Source organism: Medicago sativa, chromosome 1, assembly GCF_051527215.1.
Source record: "Medicago sativa cultivar Bolivia chromosome 1, Bolivia_mono, whole genome shotgun sequence".
Classification (NCBI taxonomy): Eukaryota; Viridiplantae; Streptophyta; class Magnoliopsida; order Fabales; family Fabaceae; genus Medicago; species Medicago sativa.
The window spans coordinates 15,841,136-15,852,060 of record NC_140749.1 but is presented as its reverse complement, the minus strand read 5'-3'; the positions used below and the strand labels follow the sequence as shown (position 1 = coordinate 15,852,060).

Genomic DNA, 10,925 nt, shown 5'->3' with positions numbered 1-10,925 from the left:
TTTGGTATGTTAATTCTAACCAGGCCTGTAGAGATATGTAGCTATATTAGCTCGACCCGGGTCCACTACTCCACCATCCTTTTCCTTCTTATTTGAAACCCTAACCCTAACACACCAAACTGTTGTTGTTAAATCGCAAGACGAACACCACAAAGCTTGCTTGCTTCGCAATGGCGAGGTCCAGTGACTCAAGAAGAAGAAAAGGAAGAAGAAGAAGAAACACAATGGCAGTTGCAGCATCAGATTTTTATTTACCTAATGATTGTTGGGAATCCGTCTTCAAATTCCTCATCAACGACAACTACGTCAACGATGGTGTCTACTTGAAGTCTCTTTCTGTCGTCTCCAAACAGTTCCTCTCCATCACCAACGGTCTCTTATTTTCTTTGGCGGTGTCTTCCGGCAGTGAATCAACACGCCTTCTTCCCTCTCGTCTCTTCCAAAGATTCACCAACCTCACCTCCCTCGACCTCACGTGGTACAGGGGTGACCTCGACGAGCTTCTGTCTCAAGTTTCTTGTTTCCCATTGAAACTCACATCGCTCAATCTCTCCAGTCAATCCGAAATTCCCGCAATTGGGTTGCAAGCTTTCTCCTTAAAGATTACAACGTTGACATCTCTCATTTGTTCGAACATCCGTGTTTTCAATAGTAATGACTTGTTCCTCGTTGCCAAATGTTTCCCTTTACTTGAAATACTTGACCTCAATCACCCTTTATTTTGTATCATCAATTGCAATAGCTTTCTCCATGGAGTAGAGACTCGTTCGTTGGCATTTTTCAGACTCCGCAAAATTAATCTCTCTGGCCATAACTACCTCAACAACCGATTGTTTTTCAACTTGTTCAAAAATTGTAATCTTCTTGAAGAGACCATCATTTCTCATTGTGATTTTGGGAGAATAAGTGTAGAGAATTCTAAATCTTTGAAGGATATTGTTGTAAGCCCTCAATTAAAGTCTCTTGATTTGGGTCACAATAAATGGTTAAGAGATAAAAGTATCATAATGTTTGCTTCAATTTTCCCCAATTTGCAGCTGCTCAATCTGAGCTATTGCTATCACATATCCAAAGTAGGTATTTGTCAAGTTTTAAAAAGATGTTGTCAGATTAGACATTTGAACATATCTTGTTCAAGTGTAGACCTACTTGAAATTAATTTTGAAGTCCCCAAGCTAGAGGTGTTGAACTTGTCATGTACGGAAGTTAATGATGAAACACTTTATGTGACCTCAAAGAATTGTCGTGGACTTTTGCATCTTTTACTGAAAAATTGTTATCGTGTCACAAACAATGGATTGAAGCAGGTGGTAGAAAATTGCACACAGCTGAAAGAAATCGATTTGAGAGGTTGCCATAATGTGCATGCTAATGTTGTTGCGTCAGTGGCATCTTCAAGGCCATCATTGAGAAAGATATATAATAGCATTACTTGATTGACAGAAAGAAGAAATTCTTCTCGTGTTAAGGATGCATTGTTTGCTAGCATCCTATAAATATCGTGCTTTGAATTCTAAGATGTTTTATGGGGTTTTCCCCCTCAAAATGTGGTTGACGACTCAAAAATGTAGGCATGAAGTTTGATTGTTAAATTTACAACTATATATTTATTTAAATCTAATGATATTTGTTTTAGTAGGCTTAATGATAATGTTGTAATTTTTTGCTGTTTGTCATGGTTTTTCTGGTTCATGCTCTTGGTTCTTTTTATGAGTTAAGTTATAGTCTTTTTTTTTTTTGGTTGAATGTTAAGTTATAGTCTTTGGTTAGTATTACTAATTGTAATCATTTTGTTGTTTATTATAGTCTATAGTTATAGTCTTTAGTTAGACATTCGGATGTTGCATATTTTTTATTAGTTTTTTTGGGTGCAAAAGATATGTTTACGATTGCAGTTGGGTGTTGTTTCATAAAATGAATGTATACACATTTTTGTTGTTTTTTTTCCTTTCTGCCATACCGGTATTGTTTCTAAACTTGAATCTCTTTATAAGAAATTTTTGTGGGGTGAAAAAAATATTAGGGTCTTCAATTCAGCATTATTAGGGAAGTGGTGTGGAGGTTGAGAACGGAGAAAGATCGACTGTGGTACAAGGTTCTCAAAAGCAAGTATAGGGAACAGATGGGGAAAATTAAATGTAACACGAGGGATTCGTCTCTTTAATTAAGAGGGATTGAGAGACTGGAGTAAGGGATCGAGATGTAATCATAATTGGTTTTCAAACTGGTTTAGTAGTAATACGGGGGGAGGCGAGGGCTTATTTTTTTGCAGCGACGAATAGGTTGGTGAGTCAAGTCACCTTAAAAAGGAGGTTCGACTGACTTTATTCCCTATCATTGTGTAAGGAGGCTAGAGTTTCAGATATGAGGAGGAAAGTAGGAAACACTTGAGTGTGGAATGGAACCTGCACTGGTTTAGACAGCTTATAATGTTCTAGACGGTGAGAGTGTGGGTGATGAGGAGTTTCCGATAAAAAAACTTTGGAATAAAATTATTCCGTTGAAGGTGTCCGTGTTTGTATGGCAGGTAATGCAAAATTGTATTCCACCCAAGCGCAGTCTATGTAGAAGAGGAATTATAGGTAGGGAGGAGTTACATTGCATAGGAGGATGTGGAGAGATAAAGACTTCTAACAGCTTATGTTTTGCTTGCCCGACTGTGTCAAAAAAGTATGGTTCGGAATTGCGCATTGGCTGGGAGTACAGGTGGTGTTTCACAATATGTGTACCATCAACTTTATTACCTTTACATGGCTGGTTCGCGTGACGAAAGATGCAGTTCGGGGACTTGAAGCCATTTGGTTTGCGAGTATGTGGAGCATTTGGAAGGCGAGAAGTGGAAGGAATTTTCATCATAAGGATTTGGGATACTTAATCGATTGTCGAAAGTGTCAAGCTTTTATCGTGGAGTTGGTTGAGATTAAAGTCGTAAAAGTTGAAGTATGAATTGAACCAGTGGTGGTTGAACCTGCTAGCATGCTTAGGGGTATTGGGGGATGTTTGGTTTTGCTAATTATATGTGCAATATTGGAAGCGGTTTTGTGGGGGTGGCTGCGTTGTTTTGTGCTATCTGTTTGAAGTGATGCAGTCGCTGCGTTCTGCTATTGCTGGTTTGTAAATTATATCCTTTCTCAATTATTCCTACTCCTTTTCAATTATACCCTTCAATATTTTGCCCCTTGAAGTAATGTTTGGCCATTCCTTAGAGTTGAATTATGCAATGGCAAGAGATATAAAGCACCTGGTTGGCCCTTTATATCAGTTTCTTGCAAATGCAATGTTTGGCTATTCCTTGCAGCAATAATTTTATAAACCTTGCTTTAGGCATTCAACATGAGTGATTTACTGAACCAATTTCCAACTTAGTATAGTTGCATATGGGGAAATTAGATACAGACCTTCTTTACCGTGTCTCATTTACTAATAAGAAATTACTAGTTTAGTAGTTTTTTAGTTATGATTATTTCCGTGACGTGCCATAATATATCATCTCATGGAATTCACATGAGTGTCTTGTATACACCTTTTAGAATTGTTGTTGTGAATTGCTTGCGATGGAAGTTATCTTGATGTACTTTTGTGTGTCCATTTTTGTAGAATGTGTGCCATGTAGGAACATTTCAGCCTTTGGTTGACCAATCATGTTTGGAGATATTGCAAAAAATTGTAAAAGTGGAATCACTTATATCTATGATTTGGAAGCAATGGTTTTTGAATAGGCACATGCAACAATGTTTATGTACCGTTTAACTTATAAGTTATCACTACTATGGCGGATTATGCATTATGCAGTACCTGAAAGTTAAAGTTACATATTAGCTTAGAGTGTTCTTTATCTTTTCAATTCCTTGATTATCATTTTACTGTCTCTTTTGCTGCATCATTAAGAATTAGAGGAAAATGGTTGTTAGAGTTTAACAGTTATTATGAGTAAAGCTCTAAACTGAACCCTAATAAATCAAAATATGAAAATCTAGGGTGTCTCTCAAATATATCTCAAAACATTATTTTAAAAATACATAAAAATTTTACTCTCGATTCATCCGTTTGACTCTCATAAAGATGAAATGAGAGTAAAAAATTTAAGGCTTAAATAAGTAAATCGTCTCTGCAAGTTCGCGTGTTTTTGGTTTTCCTCCCTGTATCTTTTTTTGTAATGAAACAACCCCGGTAAGTTATAAATGTTTTGGTTTTGGTCCTTGACATCATCATTTGTTACAAAAACGTCTCTGTGGCAAACAGATGATGATGTTGCGACGTGTGACGTGGACAACGATGATGATGTGTCGTTTCATATGCTAGAGTCACAAGTTAGAGAGACCAAAATAAAAAAACAAAATTCACGGAGGGACCAAAACCATAAATTTATAGAAAACTTCATCTTCTTCCTTCATTTCCTCATCTTCATGATCTTCAACACATCATCATCAAACCCCATCTAATTTAACTAAAAGTAGAATCAGAGTACATACAATGACTAATATTTTCTACCATATGCTTCTTAAAAACACTAATTCCCAGTTTCTGAATCATAAGCAGTTTTCTAACAATTTTTTAACTCATTAATCAATTTCTAAACCGTAATCCATTTTCTAACAATAAGCATTTCTAAAGCAATTCTTCAACCCATTAACAAAGAAACATCAAAATTGCTTAATTTACCTGACAAGAGAGAGGTCAAGAAGTATCAAAACAATTTAATTAGATAATTAGTTTAATTTAAATTTAAAGCTAAAAAACATCTCCAAACATAAACACTGAGTAGACATGAACCAAATACATAAACTGCATGAACGTAACACACAAGGAAATAGAATGCATACAAGGAAATACAAAATCTCATTAATCAAATTTATCAAATAAGCAACAAAAAAAGTTAGAAACTTTACAAAAACCAAGCATTAATAGGTACATGAGTTTTAAAATTAGCAGCGACCCACTTGAGCATTGACAATAAAATTGAGAGAAGAGGGTGATAGAGATAAAATGGTCGCAAAAACAAAGAGCTAACAAATGAAATGGGATGCTGATTGGGAGTTTGAAAAACTTATTTGAAAATAGAGAATTATTTACTGCATTGAGAGATATGAAATGTCATAGTAAATGGTTAAAGGGTAAGTGGGAAGTAGGAGGGAAATTTTTTGTTGATTAGGGTTTAGTGACAGCGTGGGAGGATAAGTTTTTTTTTTTTTAGGGATAAGGGATAAATCATGATAAATTGCCTTTGAAAATTGGTGGGCAATTTACCCAAACCAATAGAAAACAGCCATGTGTACTCCATTAGAAAAATAACATTTATTATTTTATTTTACAATTTAAGCATGTATTTTATTATTTGCATATTCACCCCATTTTAAATTAATGACATTTTACAATTTAAACCATCAAATTAATTAGACTTTCCCTCAATCCAATCACTTTCCAAACCTTTTTTTTTTTCTTCTTTCAAATCTGGGTTCATCCTTCAACCAGTGTCATTAAAGACATGCATTGATTCCAATTAAGAAGGGCTTTGAAAAAAATCATTAAAAATAAAAAATTTACACTCCAAGAATAGAATAGAATTGAACCATGTAACACACACTCACAAATCATATAACTTAACCATCTCTCCAATAGATCATTTATGAAATAAATTGGAATGCAAAATTTATGTTATTCGTGAGCAATATACTCTTTTTTTGTAATGTCTTATAATTCATGCTTTAGTAAATAAAAATCAATTTATATGTGTATATATATGAAATTTCCTCAAAAAAAAAAGTGTGTATATATATATGAAATAGTAAATATTTCTAAAATAAAACAACATGAATTCATATTCATTTGATTTTTAATATTATTCTTTTATTTAAATTCATATTGTTCATCTAGATTCGATGAACTACAACGTTTCATTTGTGATCAACCAAATTGTGATTTATGTTAGGTCCGGCATTTTTTTTTGGATCAGATGAACTATTTAAAGGTGTAACCAAAAAATATGAACTATTTAAATGTATTAAACGAAAATTGTCAATATAAATGTAATGTTTTTGTTATATATATTTTTCCTTTTATATGTAAAAAATATGTTAAATATTTGCACTGCGTTCACTGAGGATTTCATTTGCTTATATCTGCCGATGTAAATTTTTATGTATTCATATGAGAAAGTTAATATGACAAAAGTTTAAAAACCAATAACTATTTGTAAAATATCAACGGTAATGTGGTGTTTTTATTAAATATTTTTTTATTTTATTTGCAAAACATTGTTAAATAATTGCACTATACTCGTCGCGAAATGTATATGTTTATATTGCGGAAGCAAATTTTTATGTACCAATATGAGAAATGCAATGTGATAAAATTTTCAAAACTGAAGATTATTTTATCGTTGAGATACAGGCGTGTTTAAAAACAAATAAACTTGAATTCAATGAAATCATATCTTCTACCAAGACATTCGTTGGGGAAGCGGGAGCCCTTCTGAAGGAAGTTATTCAAGAGCAGATGAAACTCTTTTTACTTCTACAACAAGTAGCAAAAAATTGATTAATAGTTTCATATCTTTATTATTTTGACTAACGGAAAGATGGGCACAACCGAGCCCATTTTTCCATTCTTTTTGGGTCATTCAAAGTTGAAGGTAATTTTGGAAGGAGAAAAAAACCAGCTCAAAAGAACCAAAAGAGACTATTTTCTATTTCATACTATTTGGACCAGAAAAAATGGACAAATCTAAATGACCCAAATAGTATGGACAAGAGATTATATATATATATATATATATATATATATATATATATATATATATATATTTGTGAAATAAACTAAATAAAACAAATATGAATGATTCCATAATAATTCCAATTTTTTTTATAGATTTTATGATTACAGTGATCGAGAGAACATGAATCGGTGAAAAGAGAAACAAATATTTGTTTTGGCAACTTGATTCCATAATTAATGATCCAAGACTTGTTAAAAAGATACCAATAATCAATGATTCATGAATAAATATTTTATCTCACATATGTTAAGAGGACACACGTATCATAAGAGTCATTGTTTTACATTCTAATTGCTCCTTTGAAAATATTTTATCTCAGTGTATTGATGATAATTTTCCTTTTATTATTCCTTAAGGTCTCAGGTTCGATTCTCCTTGATGTCAATTTAGGTGGGATATAATTTAGCTTCTTAAAAAAAAACTCTTTTATTATTGATTATATTTAAAGTGACATATATTTGATCTAGTTTGTTGCACTTTTTTTAAGGATAAAAGAAAAAATTGGGCATATTGTGTTTGTTGCATGATATATTTTATGTGGTAACCAAAAAAAAAAATAATGTGTTCGTTACACTTTTTTTAATATTTGAATTTACTCTCTCATTCATTATCTTTTTTAAACGATAAGGAAAAAAGTTGAACATATACAATTTGTTACATTTTGTTTTAATATTGAATTTACTCTTATTTATTTGTTATATGTGTTATTTGTATTGAAAGTTGAGACTAATTTTGGAAGGAGAAAAAGTCAGCTCAAAAGAGTCAAAAGATACTATTTTCTTTATATATAGTATAGAATAGAAGTATAGATACTTAGTCACTTTTAATATTTTTGTTTACATATTTAAACTTAAAATATTTATATTTATATCTATACTATATTCTATACTATATATAAAGAAAATAGCTCATTTTGGGTTAGTCTTTTAAATTAACTTTTAAATTAACTCTTATATATAGTTGAAAGATACTATTTTCTTTATATATAGTATAGAATATATAAGAGTTAATTTAAATATTAAAAAAGTGTAACAAACTCAATATTTATTTCCCATGATATATCAATTTTTTTTCCTTATTATTTATCCTTTAAAAAAGAGAATGGGTAGGAGTGAATTCAAAATTTAAAAAAAGTTTTTTGTCCAAAAATTTTTTAAAAAAAGTTTAACTAACATGATATGAGTACTCCCTCCGTTTCTTTTTAAGTGTTTTTTTAGAAAATTAACACTAAAATAGCGATGTGTATTTTTGCATATATTCTTCCTATTATACACCCTCATTTAATCCACCAATAAATTCTAATTTTTTTTTACACACACTTTATCTTTCCAATAAATTTAATATGTTATCTTTCTCTCGTAACAAACAATTGTCAGTTATTATTTTTTTCTACAACAAATTCCTATTTCTTTTGCGCAATCTCTCTCTTTCATAACAAACAATTGTCAATTTTCTTTCTTTTGAACATTCATGGAGTCTTTTATTTTTCTTCTCTCAAATTTGTTCTTTTACTTTGCACTTGAAATTTTTAACAATTGATACTCATTATATTTATAGAATTTTAACTTTTCTTGGAATCATTGTTTGTAACAAAATTTTGTTTAAATTTGAAGATAACAAGAAATAAAATTTGTTTAAAAAAAAACAAACTTAGTTTTTCAAATAGATAGCATTAATTAGTTTTATTGAAAAAGATGAAAGTAATTGACAAAGGGTATAATTGACAAATCGTACTCTTAAAATACCAAAGAGACAATTAAATAGGAACGAAAAATTCACCCTAAAAAGACACTTAAAAAGGAACGGAAGGAGTATATGTCAATTTTTTTTCTTTTATCCTTTACAAACTAGATCGAGTATATTTATATCTTCTATACTATATATATATAGAAAATGTAAGATTTTGGACTGATTTTTTCATTATCCCAATTATACACTTAAACAACTTTTTCTATTACAATGATTGTTGTTGGTGTCATTAAAAATATAAGAATTTAGATTACAGTGTCAATCATTTATATTTATCCTTTTAATCAGAATCAAAATTTCATAAAAAAAACACCGCACATAATTTTTAAACGTTAACGCAATAGAAAGAGTGGAAAGACGGGCACGTGAGTGCTCGCCTTTCGCTAGTTATCATGATTTAATGAGAATTAGAATGATGGGAAAATGATGATTAAATAGATATTAAAAGTGAGAGGTGAGAAAATAGAAGTAATAAAATAAGTGGAGGAGAAGAGAATGAATTGTGAAGAGTGGTAGGGTGAAATAATAGAAATAATAAAGAGAACCTAAAAACCTAGCTAAAAGGGAAAACAGAGTAGAAAAGAGCAGCACGTGAAAACATAAGAAATATCCCACTACAAGAGGTAACAACATTGTCTATATTATATATGAAAGGGATAGAGATTTTGGGGTGAATTTCTTAAACAAATTTTCTTATATTAATGTTATATTGTTTGTTGTATTAAAAATACAAGGGTTTATATTATATTTGTAAAATTATTGTTGTCATTGAAAAATATAAACATGATTTTTGTCGGTTTGTTAAAATTTGAAAGTAACAAATATTTGCACTTATAATTTTAATTAAAATCAAAATTTCATATAAAATACTCTTCATAATTTACACGTGTTAGCGCAATAAAAACAGCAGAAAGACGGGTTCGTCATTCTGCTCTTTCTATTGCGTTAACGATAAAAATTAACAGCAGAAACATTTGTATTTATATTTTTAATCAAAATAAAAAATTCATAAAAAAAACTGTTCAAAATTTCAAACGTTGGCGCAATAGAAAAGAGCGGAAAGACGAACCCGATAGTGCTTGTCTTTCCGCTGGTGAAAATAATAAAGACATGACACTATTAATGAATTTTTTGCTACTTGTTGCAGAATTAAAAAGAGTATCATCTACTCCTGAATAACTTCCTTCAGAAAGGCTACCGCTTCCCTAGTGAATGTCTTGGTAGAAGATATGATTTCGTTGAATTCAAGTTTGTTTGTTTTTTAAATACGCCTGTATCTCAACGAAAAAATAATCATGAATTTTGAAATTTTTATCGCATTGACTTTCTCATATTGATACATAAAAATTTGCTTCCGCAATGTAAACACTTAAATTTCGCGACGAGTGTAGTGCAATTATTTAACAATGTTTTGCAAATAAAATAAAAAAATATTTAATGAAAACACTACATTAACATTGATATTTTAAAAATAGTTATTCGTTTTCAAAATTTTGTCATATTAACTTTCTCATATGAATACATAACAATTTACATCGGCATATATAAGCAAATAAAATCCTCATCGAGCGTAGTTCAAATATTTAACAGATTTTTTACATATAAAAGACAAAAATATTTAATAGAAACATTACATTTATCTTGATAATTTTTATTTAATACCTTTAAATAGTTCATCTGATCCAAAAGAAATGTCGGACCTAAAATAAATCACAATTTGATTGATCACAAATGAAACATTGTTGTAGTTCATCGAATCTAGATAAATAGTAGAGTAAATTACACTTCCCTCCCCTCAAAGATGCTTGAATTACACTCCCCTCCCCTCTTATGTTAAAATATACACTCTCCTCCCTTGAAAAGTAAAATTTATACTCCCCTCCCTTATAAGATGCTTGAATTACAACCTCCTCCTTTAATAATTAAATATGTTTATCTATTTTAATATAAATGAATATTTTTAGAATATATATTAATTTTGATTCACCATTTAAAAAATATAAATTCGTTTCTTTATAATCTAAATATAAATGACAATTAAATTTAAATATTTTGTTATAAATTTTATAATTTAAAGTATAAAATTCACTTTTAAATAACCATACTTAATCGACTTTAGTAATTTTTCACATATTTTAATTTTACTTTGGGTTGTTTCATATTTTATAATAGGGTTTAAAACTATATGTTAATGAAATTGTGAATAAAAAATAGAGAAAGATATGTATTCAAAATTTGATTATATTCTTTCATAAAAAAATTGATTATATTAAAATGAACCTGCAGTGCTATTTTTCTTTGAAGTGTATTAGATTATCTTTTTTGCTAGATTATTGGAAATAATTTTTTTTTGAGGGACTAAAGCGTATATTTTAACTTAAGAAGGGAGGAGAATGTAATT

At 30.1% G+C, this 10,925-nt stretch overlaps 1 protein-coding gene across 1 annotated transcript; it reads left to right on the top strand.

The window, feature by feature from the left end:
- The first annotated feature begins 215 nt into the window (after nt 1-215).
- LOC146953059 (uncharacterized) lies at nt 216-1,600 on the top strand. The gene has a single exon (XM_085744140.1). It carries the CDS (start codon nt 225-227, stop codon nt 1,434-1,436), a length of 1,212 nt encoding a protein of 403 aa, XP_085600266.1. The 5' UTR covers nt 216-224; the 3' UTR covers nt 1,437-1,600.
- Nucleotides 1,601-10,925: the final 9,325 nt, after the last annotated feature.

Coding starts and splice junctions, on each gene's coding strand:
- LOC146953059 (XM_085744140.1), top strand. CDS start 225: ATGGCAGTTGCAGCATCAGATTTTTATTTACCTAATGATTGTTGGGAA.